The following is a 26,958-nucleotide window of genomic DNA, read 5'->3' as shown; positions in this document are numbered from 1 at the left end:
TCTCCTGGGAGGAAAACTCCTTCCCACAGGTGTGGAAGGTGCTCCAGGTTGTTACCCATGTTCCAGCGCCCCCTGTTGGCTTATCCGTGAGCAGCTCTTGCTAACTCCAGGAGGAAGGACAGCTAAGTGCCCGCTGCGCTCAAAGATGCCCAAAGTTGCCTTTGGGGAAGATGCATGATTACCATGTCCAGAGAATCTGTCAAATATGTAAGTAACGAATAGGACATTTTCCCTCCCTTGCTTTTCTTCCCCACCCGTTCAGACTATTTCATTGATTCATTAACAAATTGAATGGGGCGGGGGGGGGGAGGCGCGGCACAGTGCATGTAAATTCAGAGGAGAACTTGTGGGAGTCAGTTCTCACTTTCTGTCGTGTGGATCTTGTGGATTGAACTTGGGTCCTCAGGACTGATGGTTAGATGCCTTTATTTACCCACTGACCCCTCTCACCGGCTCCCATCTCGTTTAACTATTCACTCATCAAACGTTTGTGGGGCACCTGCTCTGCACCATATTATATGTTCTGAGCACTTGGGGCAAAGATCTCTAATATAGCAACCATCTTAATTACTGTTAGGGGAAAGACATAATCAGCAAGTCAAGTTAGGGAAGGAGAAAGCGTGTAGATCTAAGGAGGAAAAAAAACAGTCAGAGAAGAAAAAGAGCATGGGGGAGGGATAGTAACCATTTTAAATCGAGCACTCAGAAAGGGACTCAGTGAGAAGAGCAGGAAGTGAAAGAAAGAGTCAAGTTGATTATCTGCTGTAGTAATATTCCAGAAAGAGGAAATTGCCAATGCAAAGGTCCTGAGGCAGACATGTATTTATTTGATCGTCGAGTAAACAGGAAGGAGGCCCAGAGGAGTGAGTAACAATGGAGAGAGAAAAGCCACAGGGCAAGATGGCCTGTGGACCTGAATTCAGCCCTTGGGACCTGTATTGTGGAGGGAGAGTACTGACTTTTGTAGGGTCTTTGTCCGCCTTTTGTGTGGCATAGTACTTGAACCCACACCCATACACATACACACACACACACACACACACACACACACTGAATTAAGAAGTGAGTAAAACACTTTTTTAAAGAGAAAGAGGAAAAGTCAAAACAGGAAGACAAGGGCAGATCCTTAAAGGTCACTGGGAAAGAACTTGATCTTTTTGTTTTTCTTGTTCTTGTTTTCTTCAAAATGGGGTTTCTCTGTGTAGTCCTGGCTCTACTGGAACTTTATAGACTAGGCTGGCCTTGAACTCAGAGATCCACCTGAGTGGATCTCTGCCACTGAGTGGATCCAGCACTGCCTCCCTAGTGCTGGGATTAAAGGCACGCACCACCACACCTGGCTATAGGACTTGACCTTTTATTAAAGTGTAAGTCATGTATAGCACTCTAAGCAAAGAGCTGACAAGACCTAGGCATTAATAGACTCTCTCAAGCTGGTCTGTGGGCTCACACATAGATGAGAGATGATGACTTCCTTAGTCCAGGCTGGCCCAGGATGGAAACCACAATGATGCTGAAACATGGCTGGATACATTTTGAAAATGAAGTGTATATGATTCAGTGATTGATTGGAATATGGGGTCCAATAATGGTTAGGGCTCTAGTTCAGTTGACAGGGTGCTTGCTTAGCATTCATGGAGTCCAGGGTTCCATCTCCAACACCAGATTTATAAACACACATACACACACACACACACACTATCAAGATCATCTTTGGCAGCCAGGCGGTGGTGGCTCATGCCTTTAATCCCAGCACTTGAGAGGCAGAGGCAGGTGGATCTCTGTGAGTTCAAGGTCAGTCAGGTCTACTGATCGAGTTCCAGGATAGCCTCCAAACCCTGTCTCGGAACACCAAAAAGAAAAAAGAAAACAAAAGATCATCTTTGGCTTGTTCAGTTGCTATGGAAATCAGTATGGCAATTTCTCAGAAAATTAGGGATCAACCTGTCTCAAGACCCTGCAATACCACTGTTGGGCATATTCCCAAAGAAGGCATATTCACACCACAAGGACATTTGCTCAACTATGTTCACAGCAACATCATTCATAATAGCCAGTTCTTGGAAACAACCTAGATGTCCCTTAACCAAAGAATGGATAAAGAAAATGTGGTATATTTACACAATGGAGTACTCCTCAGCTGTAAGGAACAATGACATACTAAAATTCGCAGGCAGGTGGAGAGAACTAGAAAAAGCCATCCTAAGTGAGGTAACCCAGATCCAGAAAGACAAATATAGTCTGTACTCACTCATAAGTGGATACCAGACATGAAGCAAAAGATACCCAGCCTATAATCCACAACCACAGAGAAGCTAGAACCCTCTTCCAGAAACAGATGGAAGCAGATACAGAAATCCACAACTAACCAATGGGCCAAGCTCCTGGAGTACAATTGAAGTGAGGGAGGAGTAATAATCTGAACAAAGGAGGCAAGACCATGATGGGGAAACCCACAGAATCAACTGACCAGAGCTAGTGAGAGATCACTGACTCAGGTCTGACAAATGGGGAACCTGCGTAACACAGAACTAGACTCCCTTAATATAGGTGACAATGGTGCAGCTTGGACAACATATGAGGCCACTGGCCGTGGGTCCAAGATCTAACACTAATGTACAAACTGATTTAGTGGAGCCCATTCTATATGGAGAGATACCTTGCCCAGCCTAGACACAGGGGTGTGTGGGGTGGGGTAGATACAGGGGTATGGGATTGGGGAGGTGCCTTGGTCCCAGCCTCAACAAGATAATGGGATAGACTTAGTTGACTTTCTAGGGGAGGCCTTACCCTCTCTGAGGAGCAGATGGGAGGTGGTGGGGAGAGGAAGGAGGGGGAACTGGGATTGGATTGTAAAAAATAAATTAATAAAGACAAAACAAAACAAAACAAAACCCAAAAAGATCATCTTTGGCTACATAGATAGTTCCAGGCTGGTTTACATAAAAACTGTCTCAAAAACAAACACCATTTGAATCCTGAGGAGAGGGAAAGAGAGCACTCCAAGTGATGTTGTCTTGATACTGATCGCCTGGATATCAAGAAGGATAGGGTAGCCATTAATTGAGACACTAGACACTTTAATATTTTATTTATTTTGAGACAGGGTCTCTCTATGTAGCCCTAGAAATCCTGGACCAGGCTGACTTTGAACTCAGAGAGCTCTTCCTGCCACTGCCTCCTGAGTGCTGGGACTAAAGACAAGAACAACTAGGCCTGGTTGCCCTTTTAATATTTTAAATGAAATTGCAAAGCAACAGACCCTCCTCTGCCCTTTAGAGCATTTAAATTTTTTTCCAGCTGGGTGTAGTGGCACACACCTTTAATCCTTAATTGCAGCACTTGCGAGGCAGAGGCAGGGAGATCTCTATGAAGTCCAGGGCCAGCCTGGTCTACTTAGTGAGCACCAGGCAGACAGAGCTAGACATTGAGACTCTGGACCAATCCAGGGCCATTTATGACATTTTCATTTAGGCTCTGAGTCTACCTTTAGTCTGCAACATCCCTACTTTCTCCTCCACTACTAAGGATGGAGCCTAGAGTGTGACACACACACTCGGTGTGTCCTCTGCTACTAAACTGCATCTCCTGCCTTCTTTATCTTTTATCACACAGGCATTTTTCAATTATATTGATTAATGAGAGAGAGAGGGAGAGAGAGAGAGAGAGAGTGTGTTTAAGTGTGGGCACTTGCACACCATGCCAAGCATGAAGAAATCAGAGGACAGCATTCTAAAGTTGCCTCCCTCCTTCCACCATGTGGGTCCTGGAGATCTGCGGTCCTAAGACTTGAGCAACAAGCCTTTGTGCACTTGCTTTTGCTCACTGAGTAACTGGCCTCTTTTGTTTTTCCTTTTTGAGAGAAGGTCTCCTATAGCCATAGCTGACCTTACATTTCTCTATATAATTGAAGCTAATGTTAATCTCTCTCTCTCTCTCTCTCTCTCTCTCTCTCTCTCTCTCTCTCTCTCTCTCTCTCTCTCTCTCACTCTCCTTCTCTTACTTACATGTGTACTATGTCTGGAGAAATGGCTCAGCAGTTAGGAGCACTGGCTATTCTTTCAGAAGACGTGTGTTTCATTTCCAGCACCCACATGGTTGCTCACAACCATCAGTAACTCCAGTTCCAGGGGATACAACATCTGCTTTTTTGGTCTGCTTGGGCACTATTCGCATACATGGCACATGTATACATACAAGCAGGGAAAATCCACTACATAAAAATTTTAAAAATTACATATTGATTTTGAGTGCACGTGTGTGCCCATGTTTGAGTGTGGGACTGTGCATGCCACAGGGCATGTGTAGAGGTCAGAGAACAGCTTGTGGAAGTTGGTCTTTATTTCCTATATTTGAGTCCTAGGGTTTGAACTCATGTTGCTTCTCCTTGGTGAGGCATATCCTCCCCCCCCATTCCCCCTCCCCTCTGGAGCCTGACATTGTGATAAAGAACTCTCTCTCCCCCTAGTGGTCATATGGCAAATACCCTAGCTCATTTGTTATGTACTGGACTGTGACTTCTGATCCTCTGCCTCCACCACCCAAGTGTTGGGAGGACACCAACCTGTGTTTGAAAGCCTTTGTAAGGTGCTTTTTTAAATTTGCGTTTAGGATCATGGGACATCTTTACAAATACCACAGTAGTGTGGTTAGTGGTTTGATTTTTTGTCGTTTCATTTTCTAATGAATGTTATATTTTGCCTGCATGTATGAGCACCATAGCATGCATGGTGCCCAAGAAGAGGGCATTGGATCCTCTGGAACTTGAACTACAGACAAGTGTGAGTTTCCGTTTGAGTGCTGGAAATTGAACCAAGGTCCTCTGGAAGAGTGGCTAGTACTGTTCATCACTGAGCCATCTCTCCAATCCCTCCCGGCCCCAATCATGGGGTTTTAGCCTAAGAGCTTCTATCTAGATATAAACCAACCAGCCAACAAACAAAGCCAGTCTGAGTAATTGATTCAGGCAAGATCCTACAGTGAAGCAAGTGAACGAAAATTCCAGAAGAAATGGAACCCTTACATAGCCTCTACATATGAGCCCTTAAAATAGACACCAATTAAAAAAGAGAGCAACTGCCACCTCACAGAAAAGAAAGTGACAGAAATCATCTTTCACCAAGTGGTTATTATAGTTAAAACTACCAGTAGGCCTGCTCTTCTAGAGAACCCAGGTTCAATTCCCAGCACCCACATAGCAGCTCATGTAACTCCAGTTTCAGGGTATCCCACACCTCACATGGTCATACATGCAGGCAAAACAGGAACGCACATGAAATAAAAACAAATAAATTGTATTAAAAAAAACATGATGGTCTGGAGCTCATTATGTAGCCCAGACTTGCTTCAAACTCATGGAGATCCTCCTGTCTCAGCCTCCTGAGTACTGGGATTTCAGGCATAAAACACTGTGTCTGGCTGGTTGCTTGCCTTCAATAGTTTGCTCATTTCTTTTTTTCTTTCTTTTTTCTTCTTTTTTTTGGGGGGGGCAGGAAGGGTTTCTCTGTGTAAAAGTCTTGGCTGTCCTGGAACTTGCTCTATAGACCAGACTGGCCTCGAACTCACAGAGATCCTCCTACCTTTGCTTCCTAAGTGCTGGGATTAAAGATGTGTGCTACCACCACCCAGCATATTTCTTTGTTTCTTTAGTGTGTTAGTGTGTGTGTGTGTGTGTGTGTGTGTGTGTGTGTGTGTGTGTGTGTACAGGTGCAGGTGTGTTGTGGGTGCGTGTGTATGTATGTGAAGATCAGAGAACAACCTTGGACATTGCTCCTCAGGTATCATCCATCTTTTTGACTCCGGGTTTCCCATTGGCCTGAAACTTGCCAAGTTGACTAGACTGGCCAGCCAGGGAGCCCTGGTGGTCTCCCTGTGTCTGTTTTCCCCAGTGCTGGGATTGAAACCACCATATCCATTCAGAAAAAGCCACCATATCCATTCAGAAAAAAAAAAAAAAAAGGAATTCTGAAGAATGGAACTCGGGTCCTGAATCAGGCTGGTTCTCTTCTTCACTATGTGGGTCCCAGGAATTGAACTCAAGTCCCCAGGCTTGGGAGCAAATGCCCTCACTTGCTGAGCCACCTTGCCCTTCCAGTTCTTTCTCTTAAGCACCTACTATTTATTAAACCTATAATAAAACGCCTGTCTGAAGCCTTCCTGTTGTGAGTTTCAGTCTTTGAATTCACGAGACAAGAACCTGGCTCCCACTGACTCAGTGGAAATTTTGTGTGACTGTCACTCTAACTCCCAATTTAAAGCACACGTGAGGCTAGGAAATATCTGCCAAACTCAAGGACATCCCCCCTTGCCCAAATCATTAAGATGTGAGGAAACTTGGTGTGCAATAACTGAACTTGCTCAAAGCAAGGGAGCACGAGGGCAATGGGGATGATACACGTGCCAGAAATGATGTGTTCCTCCATCCCCACAAGTGGGAGAGGGATATGTTCCAGAACACTCTGGGGAGGAAAACAACTGGATGTGGGCCACCTGCCACTGCTAGGAAGGGGAGGGGCTGCAGGATGAACCTGGAGGCTGAACTGGTGGCCATGTCTTTTAAAAGCTCCATCTGTGTCCTCAGCCTAGATGCTGGGGGTGTTTGTGTTGAGAGTTGGTCACAGCCCCTGCAGGGCTGTTGCATTCCAGACGGGGTGGAGGGTTCTCTGCTGTATATCTAGGAGGTCCTTGAAATGGCAAAGGAGCCCAAAGTGGCTTCCAAGGGCTTCATGTGAACTCTGGAGTGGTTGAAGTTGGCTTCTCCCACCCCACTTCTCACGGGAGACTCCACTGTTGGCCTGACATAGCTTGGAACAGAAGAGGGTCACATTTGCTACCGTGAACATGAAGGGTGTTGGCAATGGGGTGGATGGGAGGAGTTGTTAATGAACTCTAAGATTATTGCAGCTTTCTCACAAGGCTACCTTTTCAGCTTTTAAATTAGACTTACTCATTTTATGTGTTTTTCCTGCAAGTATGTACCACATGCATGCTTGGTACCTGAAGAGGTCAGAAGAGGGTATGGGATCTCCTGGAACTGGAGTTACAGATGGTAATGAACTGCCATGTGGATGCTGGGAATGGGAACCTGCTCCTCTACAAGAGCAGTAAGTGCTTTTAACTGTGGAGTCATTTCTCTACCTTCTTTTTAAAGTGTTCTTTTTTTTTTTTTTTTTTTTTTTTCGAGACAGGGTTTCTCTGTGGCTTTGGAAGCTGTCCTGGAACTAGCTCTTGTAGACCAGGTTGGTCTTGAACTCACAGAGATCCTCTTGCCTCTGCCTCCCGAGTACTGGGATTAAAGATGTGTGCCACCCCCACCCCCCCGGCCTTTTTAAAGTTTTTAATCATATTTATTCTCTCTCTCTTTCTCTCTGTATGTGTGTATGTGTGCGCAAGAGAGTGCATGTAGGAGCGTGCATACATACCTCACCACATGTATGGAGGTTAGAGAACAACTTGTTATAGTCAGCTCTCTCCTTCCACTGTGTGGGTTCTGGGAGACCAAATTCAGGTCTTCAGATCAGGCAGTAAGTGCCCTACCCCTGAGGCACCATCTTGCAAACGTGTTCTCTCTCTGTCTTTCTGTGTCTGTGTCTGTCTGTCTGTCTGTCTGTCTGTCTGTCTGTCTGTCTCTCTCTCTCTCTCTCTCTCTCTCTCTCTCTCTCTCTCTCTCAGGCATGGTCTCTATGTAGCAATGGCTGTCCTGGAACTCTTACCCTCTCACCCTTGACATGTAGTCCAGGCTGGCCTTGAACTCATTGTGTAGCCAAGGATGACCTAGAACTCCTGATTCTCCTGTCTCTACTCTGCAGTTGCTGAGGTGAAAGGCATGTGCCACCACACTAGGTTTTGAGCGATGCTGGGGATTAAAGCTAGGGCTCCATGCACGTGAAACAGCACTGTACCAGTTGAGGTACATCCTCAGTTTCCCACTTACACAAAGTCCCTTCCCCATGTTCTGTTTCCCAAAAGTCTGTTAGGCAGGGATCGTTTTAATTTTTACAGAACAGGGGAATCAATTCAGGATGTCACACATGCCAGGCAAGTGCCATTCCAGCTCAGCTGTGTCTGTAGTCCATTTTAAAAATAATTTTTGAGAAGTTTGTACACAAACACTCTACATCATTTCTACCCACCCTACCCCTAAATTCTTTTCACTCCCTCTCCTAAATTCATGGTCTTTTCTTTAATTATTACTGATACATTTATACCTATGTAATATATTTATACACACACACACACACACACACACACACACACATCCTGCTTAGTTTATTTAGCATTATTTGTATGTATATGCATTCACGGCTGGCTATTTGGGATTGGAAATCCCCTGTGGGAGTTCATTCCTTGAGAAAAATGGATTCTTCCTCTCTCAGCAGCCGTTGCCCACTTGTAGCTCTTCATCTTGCAGTGGGACCCTGCAGAATTTCCTTTGTCCATATTGGCATGTCAACTGATGTCATTATGCCTGCCCTGTCCAGGCAGCCATCAAGCTGGAACTGCCCTGGAAGGACTGGCTCACACAGCATCTGGAGGTGCTATGCAAGGTAGCAAAGCAGAGGAGCAATTGACAGTCCTACTCAGGCAAAAAGGCCATGAAAGACAACAATGACGACCAGCAAGAAATCTCTGTAAGTTTGAGGCCAGTCTGAGTTACACGATACCCAGTCACAAAAGGAAAGAAAGTGGTGGTAGGTGGGGGTGGGGAGGAAGATGGAGAGAGAGAATACATATAACAACAAAAACAACATACACACATGCACACAAACAGAATATTTACGACAATATGTATTGTTTTATTTTTTGTTTGTTGGTGTTTTGAGACAAGGTCTCACGTCATCCTAGGCTAGCTTCTGACTCATTATGTAGACAAGGATGATTCTGGTACTGCCATCCCAGCATCCCGGAGACAGAGACAGGAGGGTGAGTTTAAGGTGTGATGCCAGACTGGGCTACATGAGACCTTATCCCAGAAACAAAACATGGGCAGCGGGGAGAAGGAGAGTTAGCAGGTTAAAACACTGGCTGACAAGCTTGATTTTCTGAGTTCGATTCCAGGAACCTACATGCCAGAAAGAGAGAAGCAATCCCTATAGCTTGTCTTCTGATCTCCACAGGCATGCCGCATGCCTGTGCCCTCCTTCAATTAAATAAAGGTAGAAACAAACAAAACCAAAAAACAACTCTAAACCTCAATCAAACAACAAAATAAGCAAACACAAACTGAAACACCTCCAAGTCACAATACTGGTCACCTGGGGAGTGAGGAGTCTGCTGCATTTGGGATGACATGGAAGATGGTGTATGGAGCTAGCAATGTGATGTTTAGTATCGAGGTTGTGGCTATAGTGATAGTTACTTTACAGCTAGATTTCTTAACCCAATATGGTATGTAACCGGCTTTCTTTTGGGCCACCAACCAGCTCCCAAATCATGACGCCGAGACTTCTTTTTTTTAAATTAAATTTTTCATTTGTTTTACATCCTGACTATGGTTTCCCTTCCTTCCTCTCCCTTTTCCCCTCTGCCCCCCCCCCAACTCTTCCTTTCTGTTAAAAAAGGGGCATACCTCCCATGGGTGTCAACAAAGCATGGAATATCAAGTTGAGGTATGCTTTGCGCCTGACATGGAAACTTATTAGTTACAAATATCTGGCCTTATTTTATGCTTGTCCCACTAGCTCTTATAACTCAAATGAACCTGTTTCTCTTCATCTACATTTTGCCTCGGGACTTTTTACCTTTCCTTCACTCTGTGTGCTTTACTCTGGCTGGTGGCTGCCTGTCTAGCTGGCCCTGGGCATCTCCCTTCTTTTTCCTGCATTCTCTTCTCATACCCCTCCAACCCCTTTCTCTAGCCTGGATTCCTCCCCCTACTTATTCCCTCTGACTGCCAGCCCTGCCTGTCCCTCTACTGCCTAGCTACTGGTCGTTCAGCTTTTTATTAGACCCATCAGGTGTCTTAGGTAGGCAAGGTAAAATAGCAACACATTTTTAAAAAAGATTTATTTATTATGTATACAGTGTTCTGCCTGCATATATGCATACACACCAGAAGAGGGCATAGAAGATCTCATCATAGATGGTTGGGAGCCACCATGTAGTTGCTGGGAATTGAACTCAGGACCTCTGGAGGAGCAGCCAGTGGTCTTAACCTCTGAGTCATCTCTGCAGCTCCCCAGCAACACATCTTAACATAATTAAATAAATGAATCATAAACAAATGTAACACACCTTTACACTTTAATTGTAATACTCCACAACATAAACAAATGTAACACATCTTTACAGAGTTAAAGTAATATTCTACAACAATGGTGGTGTGTGTCTTCAATCCCAGCACATGGGAGGCAGAGGCAGGCAGACCTCTGTGAGTTTGCCTGGTCTATATAGCAAGTTCTGGGACAGCCAGGGCTATATTGTAAGACCCTGTCTCCAAAACGATAACAAAACCAAACAAAAATCCAAACATTCCCCCCAACCATATAGCTATGTTTCTTTCATAACAACAACAACAAAAAAACATAAACAAAACTGGTGGGAGAGCAGAAAGACAGCCAGTGTCTCCTCATTGCTATCCACCTTATTTTCTGAGACAGCGTCTCTCATTGGATCAGGAGCCCGCTGATTTGGCTAAACTTGTTCCCGGTGTTTGGATTACAAATGTGTCTCATCCAATGCCTGGAGTGGAGATCCAAATTCAGGTCCTTCTGCTTGCACAGCAGGCACTTGTCAACAGCGCCATCTCCAAAGCCCCCACAGCTGGATTTCTTATAATCAGCATGGTTCCCGTTCTGGCTAGTTTATTCATGGTTGTGGGAGAGCTGCCTTGTGCAATGTAGAATGCCTTCCCACATCTCTGGATTCTACTCACTAAATGGCCAAAATACTCTGTGGTGGTTTGAATGAGAATGGCCCTCATAGGCTTATATATCTATGTGCTTAGTCCCCATTTGGTGAGCTGTCAGGGAAGGATTAGTGGGTGTGGGCTTGTTGGAGGAGGTGTGCCACTGGGGGAAGGGGTTGGCTTTGAGGTTTCAAAAGCTCTGACCCGACCCAGTGTTTATCTGTTTCTTCCTGCTGCCTATGGATTAGAATATAAAGCTCTCAGCTCTGTTCCAGTGCCATGCCTGTTTCCCATCATGACTATGGACTAATCCTCTAAAACTGTTATCAAGCCCCCAATTAAATGCTTTAAAAAAAAAAAAGATAAGAATTGCCTTGGTTGTAGTGTCCCTTTATAGCAATAGAACAGTGACTAAGATACACACCCTTTCCCAAGTCAACAACAATCAAAGACACTGACTGCTAGGCCCTCCCAAGCCTTAGGTAGGAGAATTGTCACACATTTTAAGTCATCCTATGCTACATAGTGAGGCCAAGTCTCTAAAAAAAAACCCACACAAAAATGCTTTGTGGAACACAGTAAAGCCTTAGGTTCCCTTCCCACCACGTAGGGAAATAAAAATCTTTAAATATTTCAAAGTTTTCCTAGTGTAGCAAAATGGCCCTGGTTGGAAAGCTAAAACCTCCCCCCTTAGTTACACTTTTGTCTTACTAATCTGTCTTTCTCTCTCTGTCTGTCTCTCTCTCTCTCTGTCGTGCATCATTTCACTTTTCAGTTAAACATTTTTGGTTTTGATTTTTGGAGACTGAACCAGGCTTTGTACATGTTAGACACATGCTCTACTTATTGTGCAATAAAAATATTTTTATATCTCCAAAATTTCCATGGCAAACTGAGCATATTTCTTCAGCTGATCAACCAATGAAAATAGATCAAGCTTTTTGTAAACAGAAAGAACCAGGATTTGGGAATATAGCCAGGTGTGGCGGCAAGTGGTTGTAACCCCAGCCTTGGGGAAAGAAATAGGGTGACAGAGACAGGTCGGTTCCTGAAGATCATTAGCCAGTCAGCCTAGCCACACTGGTGAACTTCATTGATGGGCCAACTCTATCTCAAAAACATAAAGATAAAAGACCTGACACCATTCCCAGCTTCATGGACTATCACCTCCATGCACATAGTCACACTAAGCACATATAAAACACAACTCACCGCTGGGCAGTGATGGAGCACACCTTTAATCCCAGCACTTGGGAGGCAGAGGCAGGTGGATCTCTGTGAGTTTGAGACCAGCCTGGTCTACAGTTCGAGTTCTAGGACAGGCTCCATAGCTACTGAGAAACCCTGTCTCGAAAAACCAAAACCAAATGAAAACTAAACAAACAAACAAACAAAACCAACCAAAACAACAACAACAACCCCCACAATATTGTATAATTACTGTACTATCTGACTGTGACACTGTAACAGCTGTTGTAATTAAAACAAAGAGACTGGGAAAGACTGAAGAATCATATAGGCAGCTCAGGCTGCCTTTGAACTCCTGCTCCTCCTGCCTCCAACCTCCCGAATGCTGGGATTACAGGCTTGCACTACCACACAGACAGCTGGCACTGCTGGGTTAAATCTGTCAAACTGTAGTGAGACCATGTTTCAAAAGCTGGGAGGTGGAAGCCGAAGGAGCAGAAGTTCAAGGTCGTCCGTCTCTGACAACAACCAGGTCAAGGTACAAAGCAAAAACCCAGAAAAGATTTACAACGGGGCTGGAGAGATAGTTCAGTGGTTAAAAGTACAGGCTGCTCTACCAGAGGTTCTGAGTTCAATTCTCAGCAACTACATGGTGGCTCACAACCATCTGTAGTGAGATCTGGTGTCCTCTTCTAGCCTGTAGGCATACATACAGACAGAACACTATACACAATAAAGTCCATAAATCTTAAAAAAAAAAAAAGCTTAACAACAACAAGCTGAAACAAACCCAATCCCTTGCCTAAAACCTGGAGCAAACAAAACCCCTGCTCTCCCACCAACTCATTTTTTGCTGACATACCCAGTTTAAGGTCCCTATGGGAGCTTTATACATATATTTTTTTTTTGAGACAGGGTTTCTCTGTGTAGCTTTGGAGGCTGTCCTGGCACTCACTCTGAAGACCAGGCTGGCCTCGAACTCACAGACATCAGCCTGCCTCTGCCTCTGCCTCCCCAGTGCTGGGATTAAAGGCGTGAGCCACCAACGCCCGGCTTGAGCTTTACACTTCTTATCCTTGCCTGGAGTATCCTCCATTTTAAGGGTCACCTTGAAAGCCACCTTCCAGAATCCTTCCTCTAAATCCTAAATTCCCCATTCACTGCAAATGAGGATTTTTCGTCTCTTTCTCTTCCTTCCACAGAGTACCCATCGCTCCTTCACATGCTCGAAAGGCACAGGGCAGCAGAGATCCTGCCCGCTAAGAGACTCAGTTTTATTGCTGGAATCCCAACACTCGGGAGGCAGAGGCAGGCTGATCTCTCTGAGTTCGAGGCCTGTCAGGTCTGATATGGAGTGAGTTCTGGGACAGGCTCCAAAGCTACACAGACAAAAAGCTACACAGACAAACCCTGTCTCCAAAAAAAAAAAGCAAAAAAGTTTTATTAATTTACTGTGTGTACGAATGTGTGTGGATAGATGCGTGACACAATATGGAGGTCTGACGACAACTTGTGGGTGTTGGTTCTCTTCATTACTTGGTCCCTGGGATTGAATTCAGATAGGTTTGGCAGCAAGCACATTTATATGCTGAGCCATTTCACTGGCCTTAAACATACTTTTAAGTTATTGCTGTCACATTTTGAAAAATCTATCTATCTATCTATCTATCTATCTATCTATCTATCTATCTATCTATCTATCTATCTATCATCTCCCTACCTATAATCTATGTATCTGCTATTTATAGGTATTTAATAAATGTCTGTTTTATTGGGGATATAGAACTTAGTGGTAGAGCACTCGTCAAGCATGCATACATTCTGGATTAAATACTCAGTACCCTAGTAAGTAGGTAGGTAGCGATAGATAGATATACAGGTAGACACAGATTGAGCACCAGAAAGTAGGGAAAAGTATCACATGCAGAGAATATTTCTGGAAAGTGGCACAATATTTGCAAAGGTCCCGCGGGCTCGGGGTGGGGGTGGGGCAAGATTCCTTCCGTAGCCTACTAGTGTCCTGTGAATGAAACCTCACCTTCTTGAGTCCTGTACCAGGTAGGATTCAGCTGTGTCTGGGGCAGCATCCCACTCCACTTCTCTCATTTTCCCAGATCGCTACTACAGGCCCCGCCCCCGGGCGCGTCCCCACCCCCGACTCCGCCCAGACAACCCACTTTGTCTTACTATTGGGTAGTTCTGTCAGATTCGAATTCTGGTTGGCTGAAATGGCCATCAGTTAGTGGTGAAAGCCTTGATAACCCGTCCCGAGCTTCGAGGGGGCGGGCTCGGGTGCGGTGCGGGCGCGGCCAGGGCTTCGAAATCAGGTAAAGTCCTAACTTGCCGGGACACCCATGGGGTCTTAGAGGGGAAACTGAGGACACAAGTGTCTGGGAGGGGCGCGGTTCATTCAGCCCCTTTCCATGGGCAGTGTGCGCTGGGACGGGGTGGGTGCCCTGTCCTGTAATGGGAACCCCAGGTGAGTTAGAGCCTAGCTGGGAGGGGAGCCCTAGATCCAGCAGATCACAGCCACACGGCCACCCAGGACCCAACGGGGAGCTTGTGCGCACCGTAGTCTCCTATGTGCCCAAGGAACCCTTCTCCAGTGTTGGCTTGGGGACCTGGGGCTGGCTCTTTCGGGATGGGCATCTTGCAGGAGGGTGGGTGGAGGGAGGCGGGTGATACGGAAACGGTGTTGGAGGGAGGGACGGATGGCCCCCCGGACCCATAGACAATAGTAGCGGATGGAACCGCCCAGCGGCTTTTCCTGTAGGAAACTGCCCTGTCTTTTCGAAGCTGACCTGGGTTGTGTATGTTTGGGGAGGGGTGTGTGCGATGAACCAAGGGCCCCCTGCCCTACCTTCATCTACTCCCCACACACCATGAATCTGAGAATCCCGTCCCAACATTAAGGGGGTACCACCATATAGAGCCTTATGTCAGGAAGGCATACCCTCTTCAGGACCTCGGGTGCGCACGGCGTGTTCTGCCCCCCCATCCTTCAACTCCGCGTCCCGAAATAGCCCCAGGGGCGGGTGTGGGGGCGTGTGGCTTCAGCTCTGACGGCCTAATGAGGGGGTCTCAGGCAGGGGATCTGGATTTAGCTTTGACAGCCAGGCAGTGTGGGAGAGGAGGCAGCTACACGCCCCACTCCAGGAGGCACTGACTTGGGGAGCAGCCTAGGTGTGGGGTTTGCCCCACCACACTCCTTACTACCCCGTCAAAGACCCATGCTGGGCTGACTGGTGTTGGCTAGGAGGGTGATCAATAAGTGGCCCAGGTTCCCTGCCATTTCTGGGGAGGGGAAGGGAATCTTTCCAAAAGCGCCTGTAATCCCAGTTACAGGAGAGGTCACTAGGAGGATTGAAGACCTGCCTGGGAGCTACAGAGTGAGTTCAAGGCCTTCATGGGCAACTTAGTAAAGGGGTTTAGAGGTCAGCAAGATGGAATGACCAGTAAAGGTGCCTGATGCCATCCCTGACATTCCTGATCTGGATCCCAGGGATCTACATGGTGGAAGGAGAGAAGTGACCCCACAGAGTTGCCCTCTGACCTCCGGTTTCACCCGGTGGCATGTTTGCATTCCCCACCTCCTGCATAAAATAAATAAGATGTAAAGAGAAAAGGGCCAGTGGTGTAGCTCAGTGATAGAGAACTCACTTAGCATGTTTGAGCTCGAGGAGGGCTGGAGGGGTTGGGGGTCGGGGAGGCAATGAGAAAGGAAGAAAAGGCATTCCTTTGGGTGTGGCGGTGCATGCCTGAAATCCCGGCATGTGGGAGGCTGAAGCAGGAAAATTTGGAGTCAGAATAAATGAATAAATGCAGGCCCCCAGCGTGGTGGTGGTGGTGGTGGTGGTGGTGGTGGTGCATTGCTGAAATTGCCAGCACTCCAGAAGCCGAGGCAGGAGAATCTCTGTTAGTTGGAGGCTGTCCTGGTTTACATAGCAAGTTCCGTATCAGCTAGCAGTGCATAGTAAGGCCGTGTCTTAAATAAATACATAAACAATGAGCAAACAGGGCCAAGCTCTGTGAGTTCAAGGCCAGCCAGGTCTAGCTGCATAGTGAGACCTTGTCTCAAACACAAACAAAACAGAAAAAGTCCAAAACCTCTGGCAACCACAAAAACCGCAAACTTCCAAAACAAACAAAACTCGGAAGGAAATGAAATGGGGGTGATGAGATGACGGTTGTCAGAAACTTTTAGTTCAACCCTCGGGACTCACATGATCAAGAGAACTGGCTCTCACCAGCCTTCATATGTGTGTTGAGGCAGGAATGCCCTCCCTACCCCCCACCCTGAAAAACCAGCGCAAACAAGCAAACAAATAAATATTACAACGAAAAATGCAGTCAAGCATAGTGACCAATACAGGGATCTGAACAAGCTACACGGATCCAACCCTGCCATTGCCCATACGTGTCTTTTGGGATATAGCTTAATTGCTCTCCGCACCTCTATTTTTCTGTCTGTACAGTAGAGAGGAGTCAGTGATAATATGGGGAGCAGAAGGCTCAGGCTGATGTGCACACACTACTTAGAAGCAGCTGAGGGAAAAAAAGGAAAGCAGTGGGGCTGTGGCTCAGTTACTAGAGTGTTTGCTTAGCATGCGTGAAGCCTTGTGTCCCATCTCCAGGATTGCACAATCCAGGTGTGGTAAAGCACATCCCAGCACTCAGAAGGTAGAAGTAGGAGGGTCGAGTTCACAGTCACCCTCGACTACATAGGGAATCGGAAGTCAGCCCGGGCTTCCTGAGACCCTGTGTCAAAAACCAAACCAAGCCAAACAAAAAAACCAGTGGGCTGGAGAGATGGCTCAGTGGTTAAGATCGAGTACTACTCTTGCGGTTTGATTGAATCCCAGCATCTGTCAGTTGATAAGCTCATACCTGTGACTCCAGTTCCAGGGGATCTATAGCTTTTGGCCTCCCTGGGCAAATACCCACACACAGACACAAAATTTAAAAAACCTTAAAAAAAAAACCCCTAATTGAAAACAACTAGCAATAATCTTACTGTTATTTACCTTCCTGCTAATGTCCCCCTTAAGGTCTGGCTGTTCCAGCTGCTGTGGGTCTTAGAAATAACCTGCAACTAATTTCTCTGTCCCATAGCTTTGGATTTGGATATGGCCAGGCCACTGGAGGAGGGGGCAGACTGTACAGAGTCACACTCCAGCTTTGTGAAAGGCAGTTCCAGATCCCTGAGCCCTGGTCCAGGCCTTTTCTAAAACCCAATTCTTCCCTGGCAGTTTCCTGAAAACAAACCGTGAGAGGCACTGGCTGTCCTCCATGGTGACCTGCCGGCCTGCCCTTTCAGCCGGTGTGAGGGGACAGGAAACAGCTGCTTGGGGTGGGGATGGAGACTTCAGAGCCTTGGGTTGGACAAGGGGAGGGTGGAGAGAGGGGGCTCAGAGAGCAGTAGGGGATGCTTGAAGCAGTGGAGAGGGGGATGTGTTAGGCACGCTGATGGGTGCTGAACAGCTAGTAATGTCTGGCACTCAGTGGCCATCCAGAGTGCTAGAACCTGGAAAGAGTGGCTGGGTTCTTAGTTGGTTGGAGCAGAGTGGTGGTGAGCCAGAAGGTTTGGTCTGCCTGTTGGAAAATTTCGTGGGCAAAGGCTCCGCTGGGCACTATAAGCAAGGGATCCCCAGGAAGTGAACAGAGCTTAATCTGAAAGTGCCCCCCCCATAGGCAATAGATTTAATTGCTCTGTAAAATATTTTCTTGATTTTTTTTTTTTTGCAAAGACAGGGTTTCTTTGTGTAGCCTTGGCTGTCCTGAAACTAGCTCTGTAGACCAAGCTGACATTGAACTCAAAGAGATCTATCCAGATGCTCAGTAAAATGTGAACAGTAATAAATATATTTTGCAAAATTCTTTGGGGGCTAATCAGGGAGAGAATACAGTAGATGGCCAAGTTGAGCCAGTTTCTGGTTCTCTGAAGTCCCATCTTCCCATCATTTCTGCATGTGTGTGTGTGTTGTGGAGGGGGTGCTGGGCATTGAGGATTGAGCCCAGGTCCTTATGCATGCTATGCCAGTGCCAAGCCTTGAAGCCACACCCCTGTCCCCACCTTAATATGTTTTTGTTTTTCAACAGGGTCTTTCTATGTAGCTGTAGTTGTTCTGGAACTCACAGATACCTCTTGCTTCTGCTTCTGAGTGTTGCGATTTTTTTCCTTTTTTGTTGCTCCCTTCCTTAAAAATTTATTTTATGCATAGAAGTGTTTGTCTGTGTTTATGTATGTAAGTCCACATATGTGCCTGATGCCTAATGAGGATAGAAGAGGGCATTGGATCCACTGGAACTGGAGTTATAGGAAGTTGTGAGCCAGCATGTGAGTGCTGGGAACCAAACTTGGGTCCTCTGGAAGAGAAACAAATACTCTGAACTCTTCATCCCCTTTCTTTCTTCCTTTACCCATTTTTTTTTTGTTATATGTGTAAGTACCTGAGTGTACTTACACATGTTCTCAGTGGCCAGAAGACTGTTAGATCCCCTGGAACTGGAACTACAGGTGGTTGTGAGCTCTCCAGGGCTGGGGACTGAACATGGGTCAGTTGCAAGAACAGCAAGTGCTCTGAACTGCTGAGCCATCTCTCCAACCCCCTTTGCTGAGATAGGGTCTCATGTATTCCAGGCTGGCCTCAAGCTCTATGTAACTGAGGATGAGCTGAACTTCTGATCCTCCTGCTTCTATCTCCCGAGTGCTGGGGTGACAGGCATGCACTACTAGCCAGTAACCCAGGGCTTCATTTGTGCTAGACAAGTATTCTAACAAGTGAACTACATCTCCAGTCCATGAGTCATTCATTCATTCATTCATTCATTTTTTTTTTTGGTGTTGCTCCAATCAAATTAATGTCCTTGTGTATGCTAGCAAGTGCTATACCACCAAGCCAGATCCCTGCTTCCAGACCGGCACCTACTTAGCCTCCATTGTGTCTCCTGAAGAGTCACACTCTCTGAACTCCTCATGGATAGTCATAGCTTTGTCTTTTTAGGTGCTTGTGTTTCCATTATAAAGCCAAGAACAGAGACTTGTAGCCTTGTACTAGACACATTCCAGAGAGACAGGCCTTCCTGAGTTGTACCATTGAGCTATCTAGACTTACACCTTCCACCCATCATTTATAGAAGGGTTTTGCAAGTAACCTTGCTTAAAATTCAAATGACCACTTACATCCTCTTACCGTTTCTCTATGGAAAATGTAAGAAATTGGTGTGTGTTTCTGGGGGTTGAACCTACTACCTGGAGAATGCTCCCTAAGTAAGCATTTGGCCATTGAACTATATCCTCAGCTGTTTTCACTTTTTGAGACAGCAACTGTTTAGACAGACATCTGTCTAGGATGTTGCCTAGGCTAACCTTGTACTTGTTCTCCTCCCTTAAAGATAGGGTTACAGTTATGCAGCCCTGCCTATTCTGTAACTCACTGTGCAGACCAGGCTGGCCTAGAACTCACAGAGATCCACCTGCTAAGTGCTGGGATTGAAGGCGTGCACTTACATTTGGCTGGTACTTGTGACCCTCTAGTGTCAGCTCCCTAAGGTGTTGAGATTTTAAGCCTGAAATACTTCTGCTTTCTTAACTTTTCTCAGCTTGATGTCATTCTCGCTTCCTCCTTTCCAGGGTTACAACTTGGGTGTTCCTACTAGGTTCACTTCAAATTTCAGCTAAACATGGCGGCACAGAACTTGGGAGGCTGAGGCAGGACTATGATTTTGAGGCCAGCCTTAGCCATATAACAAGACCTTGTCTCAAAGCAAAAGTGGGAGAGCATTTGTGTAGCATGCACAAAGTCTTGGGTTCCATCTGTAGCGTTAGCATTTGCGAGGTTCCTGAAGAGAGGAGAGAGCCTGGGGGTGGGTGAGGTGCAAAGATGCACTTGGGGCTGTTTGCTCAAAGTTTCATCAGGTTCAAAACAAAAGGGACAGGCCTGGATTTACACCCTGACTTCTCTGGGGGACATTTTTCAGGCTGTCTGGTGGCTACTCCAGGAAACATGGCCAAGTTTGTCCTGAATCAGAACCTGCCTGGTGAGTGTACAAAATGGTCCCAGATCCACATTGTGTGTTTGTGTGTATTTATGGGTATAGCTCAGCAGTTCCCTGTTATTAACACAGTGGCCACATGGCCTTTCCCAAAAGCCTATTACCCAAAGCCATTGCTTTAAAACCCACTTATGACATGCCCCATAAATTTTGTTCCACTCCCCACGGTGGCCTAGAGGACCCCCACAGTGTGCCCTCTGCCCATCCTTTAGCTCTTCTCTCCCTCCCTCCTTTCACCATCCTGGAGAACCTGACTTCCATCCCCCTGTCACTCTTCAGTACCCACTCCCTTCCAGTGTCTTCCACGGGCCATTTTTCTTCTTGGAACCTTCTGCCCTTACAGCTGCTTCCTCCTTGTTATGAAGGGCTCAATCTTTTAAGTGTCCGCCACAGGAAATCTTTCCTGATATGAGAGGCAAACTTGGCTCCTGCAGTGGTTCTGCATTTCATAGTGTATTCTTGTCTTGAAACTCATTTGAAATGATTGTGTCTAATTATGGCTAACAAGAGGGCCCGGATATAGCCCTTTTCCCTACAGTGTCCCAAGTTTGTAAGTGTTTGGCACCTAGTGGGTGCTCAATAAATTGCATGCCCATGCGCGTGCAGATATGCCTGCAAGCCTCGGGTGTGGCCATGAGCAATGGCATCTGAACAGGTGCATCACTGGGGCAAGGGAGCGGGAGCACATTTCTTCATTCTCTTTGAGTGCTTCTTGGTTTGACCCCTCTTCCCTCTCCACGTCCTTGTTATACCACAGACCTGGGTGGCCCTCACCTGTACCCCGGCTCCACCGGGAGTGCCCGCAGCCCTAGCTCTCCCTACTCGGTGGAGACGCCCTATGGCTTCCACCTGGACCTGGATTTCCTCAAGTATGTGGAGGAACTCGAGCGCGGTCCTGCTCCCCGCCGAGCCCCAGGACCCCCGCACACACGCCGACCGCGCGCCCCCCGAACGGGCCTTGCCGGGGCGCGGAGCCCAGGCGCCTGGACCTCCAGCGAATCCCTGGCCAGTGATGACGGCGGAGCATCGGGCGCACTCTCTCCCGGGGCGTTCCCGGGGCTCTCGCTCCCTCCTCTGTCGCCGCGCTCCTTCTCGCGCAACCCGCGCGTGGAGCACACGCTCCTGGAGACCAGCCGACGGCTGGAGCAGGCGCAGGCGCAGGCCCGGGAGCGCGCGCTCAGCCCGGCCCGCGCGGTCACGCGTAGCCCGCGCGGGTCCGGCCGCAGCAGCCCCGCCCCCAACCCCGCCCTCGCTTCCCCGGGCCCTGCCCAGCTGCAGCTGGTGCGGGAGCAGATGGCCGCGGCTCTCCGGCGCCTGCGCGAGCTCGAGGACCAGGCGCGCGCTCTGCCCGAGCTACAGGAGCAGGTGCGCGCGCTGCGCGCCGAGAAGGCGCGGCTACTGGCCGGGCGCGTGCAGCCGGAGCAAGAAGTAGAGACCGAGGCGCGCTCCGACAAGCTCTCCCAGCTTCGGCGGCTCACCGAACGTCTGGCCACCTCCGATCGCGGAGTCCGCTCCAGGGCCAGCCCCCGGGCTGACGATCCCGACGGGTTGGCTGCCAGGCGCCCCGAAGGCGCGCTGCAGGTCCTCGGCCCCGCGTCCAGGACACCCGATGGGGAACCCCGGACTCGGGAGGCGGGCACCGAAGTCGTGCCCGAGACCCGAGAGGCGGATGCCCAGGCAGTACCCGAGACAGGGGAGGCTGGAGTGGAGGTGGTCCCTGACACTGTTGAGGTGGACACGTGGGTGAACGAGGCGCTGCTGGGGCTGCCCGAGGCTGCAGAGCGTGAGCTGGAGATGCTGCACGCCAGCTTGGAGCACCAGCGCGGGGTGAGCGAACTCTTGCGGGGCCGATTGAGGGAGCTGGAGGAGGCCTACGAGGCTGCAGTGGCCAGGCCTCAATCTCGAGAGGTGGCCATCCAGACAGAGTTGGGTTGCACTGAGAAGACCACGCAGACCGAGCTCCCAGTGGAGAACCAGCCCAGGCCCATGGCTGGAGACCAGGTGGCCCCTGCTGGTGAGTTTCCACTCCTGGTTGAACCCTGGCCTGCCAGGTTGCTGAAGTCAGTCAGACTCAGTGCCCTTATGTGATTCCCTGCCAGGCATCCTCAAATCCATCATGAAGAAAAAAGACGGTACTCCGGGTGCCCAATCCAGTCAGGGACCCAAGAGCCTGCAGTTCGTTGGGGTCCTCAACGGAGAGTGAGCGCTTTCTCCCCCTTTCCCACGATAGCAGCTTCAGGGACACAGGCTATTACTTCCAGTTCTGTCCCTCTGCTCATGGTCTGGCTTTGACAGTCCTCGATTTCTTCATCTTTAAAATGCCACTCCCACTTCACAGCCCTCTCGAATGAGCCCTCAGGGGAGGCTCACCAGATGCCTCCCATCCTATTCCCAGGTATGAGAGCTCCTCCAGCGAGGATGCCAGCGACAGTGACAATGAAGATGGTGCCACCGAACTCGCCAGGAGTAGCTCTTCTGGGTCAGGAGATGATAGTGGGGGATCTGAAGCTGGAACTCCTGGGCCCCCTAACGTCCACGATGTGGAGGAGTCTGAACTTGAGGCACAGCTGGAGCCGAAGGCAGGGACAGAAGAGAGGTGAGCGTCCTCCAAAGGTCTGCAATGCAGATACCCTCTCCTGGGCACCGTTGCTCAGGATCCTGAGTCTAGACTGACCTCCCTGGCAGGTGTGAACTGAGCCCTCGTTTAAGGGAAGCCTGCATTGCTCTGAATCGGCAGCTGATCAGGCCTCGTGGAGTCACCAGAGATGGCGTGAGTATGGGCCCTACCTCTCCTCTCTGACATCCTCTTTAAGAGTGAAGAGTGCAGGGTTTCCTAGAGCACAAGTACCAAGTTTGGTATCCCCTCACTAGAGACCTTCCTTGATCCTAAGCTCTCCAAAGAGATACTAGGACAGTTCTGACCTTTTCTTGGACTGCCCACCCACAGCCCCAAGTAAAGACTAGAGCCACAGACCCATTCCACGAAACTTGAAGAGAAAGTGGGCACTGCTACACTCACTCTGTCCTTTATTTCCCCATGATGTAGTCTTATTCATTGAGCCTATGGACCTCATTGGTTGTACTTCATTCTTGAAGAGGGTGTGGTGCAAGCTGTCTCTACTTAGAAAGCATTGGCTTTGCTTGCTTGCCAGGATCACCAGAGGAGTCTTACACACACACACACACACACACACACACACACACACACACACACACACACACATTTCTGGCCCCTCCCATTTTTTATCAGCATTGATGCCTTCTTTGCCCCTGTCCTGCCAGAGCGCAGCACGCCTTGTAGCCCAGGAGTGGTTTCGAGTGTCCAGTCAAAAGCGCTCTCAGGCTGAGCCTGTGGCAGGGGTGCTTCGAGGAGTGAAGAGCCTGGGGCCTGAGCTGCTGGCTCATGTGGTGAACCTGGCTGATGGCAATGGAAACACGGCCCTGCATTACAGCGTGTCTCATGGGAATCTGGCCATTTCCAGCCTACTACTGGATACAGGTCAGGGAATTGGATTGTGGAGAAGAGGGCCAGGGTGGGCGAAGGCTGGGGTCGTTGAGGGGCACAGAAAAATGTTGAGTGGGAGAAGGTGGGTGGATTGCTGTTCATTTGGCCAGAAATCAACACTGGATATGTTCCACTATGACGGTCTACGTTATTTTCTGAAACAACTTCCCATTGAACCTGGAGCTGTTTGGCCAGCAAGCCCCACTTGTTTCCATCTCCCCAGCCTTGGGGGTTACAGACATGTCATAGTGCTCAACTTTACCAGTGTGCTGGGGATCCGGGTCCTCAAGCTGGTAGTTAGTGCTCTAACCCTGCTGAGCGCCCAGACACAAGGCCTTGCTATATAGCTCTTGCCTGGCCTCAAATTTGACTTTCTTACCTGTGTCCCAGGGGTGCAAAGCCCTTTTAACCTCATGGTATCTTCAGCTGTCCTTAGCCAACTCCCTTGACCTCCCACCATAACAGAGACCCCCCTGGGCATACCTCATTCTCCAGGCCTGGCATTTTTTTTTTTTTTTTTTTTTTTTTTTGAGACAGGGTTTATGTAGCTCTGGCTGGTCTTGAACTCACAAAAGATCCACCCGTTTCTGCTGGAATTAAAGGCATGTGTCACCATGCCAGTCTGTTTCTGAGTTCTTGGGTTCAACTGTCTATCCTCAAGGGGGGTTACTGCTTAGTTTCCTGACTACCACCAAATAGTTGGTTGTATTGTTTACCTACCTACCTCCTGCTTGTTCATCATACCCCTACTGAAGCAAATACACACACCTGGATATACTAACTCTTCTGCTTGCTCAGTTGCCAGTAACATTTCACCTTCACATCAGCATGACGCCCAGCAAAAAAAAAAAAAAAAAAAAAAAGCAAATAAATAAATAAATAAATCTTGTTTTGAGATAGTCTCACTGTATAGCTCTGACTATTCTGTAACTTGCTCTGTAGACCAGGCTGGCCTCAAACTGAACCTGCCAGCCTCTGTCTCGTGAGTGCTTAGAAAGAAAGTTGTGTGTCACCACCTGGCCAGTAAATTAAAAAAACAACAACAAAACTTTTTTTTCCCAGTTTTTTGAGACAGGGTTTCTCTGTGTAGTGGCTATCCTGGCACTCACTCTGTAGATCAGGCTGGCCTCAAACTCACAGAGATCCTCCTGTCTCTGCCTCCCGAGTGCTGGGATTAAAGGCGTGTGCCACCAACGCCGGGCTTTGTTTTGGTTTCTTGAGACAGGGTTTCTCTGTATTGCTTTGGAGGCTGTCCTGGAACTTGCTCTATAGACCAGGCTGGCCTCGAACTCAGAGATTTGACTGCCTCTGCCTCCTGAGTGCTGGGATTAAAGGTGTGTGCCACTAACGCCCAGCGGTGTCCTTACTCTTATAAAGCATTTGTGAGTGAATAGCTATTGAATGCACCTGAGCAGAGACAATTAGCAAATAAAAACGAGAGACAGAGACACAGGAAAAACCTGCATTGGAAGAGTAAAGGCTTACCTATTTAAGCGGCTTGTGTCTATCTCTGGGGCTGTGGGTGGTTGAGACAGACAGGGCCTTATTGGCTGCTAATCACACATTGTGTGCTCATGCACGCAGTTGGCTGAGGGACTCAGGTGTAGCTTAGCTGGTGGAGTTTTTGCCCAGCAGTCTCAGTGCTGGGGAGATGGAAACATGACTAGAAAGTCATGGTCCATTCTTGTCTGTGATCAGCCTAGGCTATGAGTTGCTGACTCAAAAGTTGGCACACGCCTTTAATCCCAGCACTCAGGAGGCAGAGGCAGATGTATGGCTTTGAGTTCTTTGAGTTTGAGGCCAGCCTGGAAAGCTATACAAAGAAACCCTGTCTCCACCCACCCCCCCGAAAAAAGTTGGCTGACAACAGATGCTTACCCACCATCTGTGATGCAGGAGACATTGCTCCCCTCCCCAGCATTTGAGGCTTGAAGTGACAGACCTCTTTCTTCTTCCCAGGGGTCTGTGATGTCAATCATCAGAATAGAGCCGGCTATTCTGCACTCATGTTGGCTGCACTCACTTCTGTAGGGCAGGAGGAGGAAGACATGGCTGTGGTCAAGAGACTTTTCAGCATGGGTGATGTCAATGCCAAGGCTAGCCAGGTGCATAGAACACTCCCACTCACAATGGGTAGGTAAGGCAGTGTCACTTTCTATTTTCAAAGCCTCGAACCTCTTTTCCTTTTCATTTTTCAGACTGGACAGACAGCCCTCATGCTGGCCATCAGTCATGGCCATCAGGACATGGTGGCTGCCTTGCTGGAACGTGGGGCTGATGTCAATGTACAGGATGCAGATGGGGCTACAGCACTGATGTGTGCCAGCGAATATGGACGCCTTGATACAGTTCAGTTGCTGTTGGCCCAGCCAGGCTGTGACCTTACCATCCTAGACAATGTGAGCCACTACTAATGGCCTGAGTAATAGCATTGTGTTTCACTGTACCCCAGGGACCTAACATCCTATTATTTCTCAGGAGGGAACAAGTGCCCTGGCCATTGCGCTGGAGGCTCAACAGGATGAGGTTGCGGCACTGCTCCATGCCCACCTGACTTCAGACCACCATGGCTCCCAGGTAAGTGTAGTCTCTAAGAAACAGACACATGCCAACGACCTTCAGAAGCCTCCTTTCCTGAACAAGATAGAGAACCTCTGCCTGAATTCTACTGTAAAGCTACTATTTGATGCCTAACTAGCAAAACCAGAGGTAATTGCAACTTTAGGTTAGGATCATCCTGTTTGGGGAGGGTTTTCCTTGTAAAGGAAAAAAGAGCCTTTTGCTGTAGGGAGAGGAGCTCTAAGCCTGGAAGCTTAGTGAAAGTTTGCCCTGTCAGGAAGAACACACCGTATAGGTAGAGCATTGAACAGCAAGTGCTAGGTTTATTCTTAGCATTTCTGTGACTAATTCATCCAACTGGCCCCACTCACCCAAATGTAAAGTGGGAATGGAAGCTTGGGGGTGAGTGGTGTTGGCGTGCATGCCTTTAATCCCAGCACTTGGGAAGACTGACCTCTCTGTGAGTTTGAGAGGTCTTGAGCGGATTCCATCCAGGCAGCCTGGCTCGACAGGAATGGGATGTGTCCTGTTAAAAGCCTACCTTCTGTCTACAGAATCCTTCTTTGTTCTAGGGCCAGTCACCCCCAGGGTCTTCCACAGGCACACCCAGCTAAGCCATGCAGTGACAAATGAGGGACTCTACCTGGACTTAGAAGCTGCTTTCCTCTAATGTCTGAGCTCCCAAATCACAGCAGGGCGCCGTGTGCAAATGCCTGAGCAATGCACTCAACCCATTCACAATCTTTCCTAATAAAGCATTTCTACTGAACTTGTATCTTGTGGGTGGCAGTGGTAGGACACACAC

The 26,958-nt window shown here is 48.1% G+C and overlaps 1 protein-coding gene across 2 annotated transcripts; it reads left to right on the top strand.

Annotated features, from left to right (window-relative positions):
* On the top strand, positions 1–26,928 carry Kank3 (KN motif and ankyrin repeat domains 3). 2 transcript variants are annotated; one of them, XM_035445397.1, is made up of 11 exons: positions 1–207; positions 20,015–20,074; positions 20,847–22,103; positions 22,189–22,288; positions 22,485–22,685; positions 22,775–22,859; positions 23,372–23,588; positions 25,554–25,699; positions 25,793–25,993; positions 26,073–26,171; positions 26,726–26,928. In XM_035445397.1, the coding sequence occupies exons 1-11, from the start codon at positions 171–173 to the stop codon at positions 26,765–26,767; spliced, it is 2,445 nt and encodes an 814-aa protein (XP_035301288.1). In that variant the 5' UTR covers positions 1–170; the 3' UTR covers positions 26,768–26,928. The 2 variants fall into 2 exon arrangements, with proteins under 2 accessions (XP_035301288.1, XP_027273829.1); XM_027418028.2 differs by lacking the exon at positions 1–207 and adding an exon at positions 14,309–14,361.
* The last annotated feature ends 30 nt before the right edge of the window (positions 26,929–26,958 follow it).

This window comes from Cricetulus griseus, chromosome 5, assembly GCF_003668045.3.
Source record: "Cricetulus griseus strain 17A/GY chromosome 5, alternate assembly CriGri-PICRH-1.0, whole genome shotgun sequence".
Lineage (NCBI taxonomy): Eukaryota > Metazoa > Chordata > Mammalia > Rodentia > Cricetidae > Cricetulus > Cricetulus griseus.
This window is presented reverse-complemented; position numbering and strand designations above follow the sequence as displayed.

Excerpts from the sequence above, each read along its gene's own strand:
- Kank3 (XM_035445397.1), top strand. The coding sequence starts at position 171 with ATGCATGATTACCATGTCCAGAGAATCTGTCAAATAT. Across the intron at positions 22,104-22,188 it reads AGACCAGGTGGCCCCTGCTG|GCATCCTCAAATCCATCATG; the intron begins GTGAGTTTCCAC and ends ATTCCCTGCCAG. Across the intron at positions 25,700-25,792 it reads TCAATGCCAAGGCTAGCCAG|ACTGGACAGACAGCCCTCAT; the intron begins GTGCATAGAACA and ends TTCATTTTTCAG.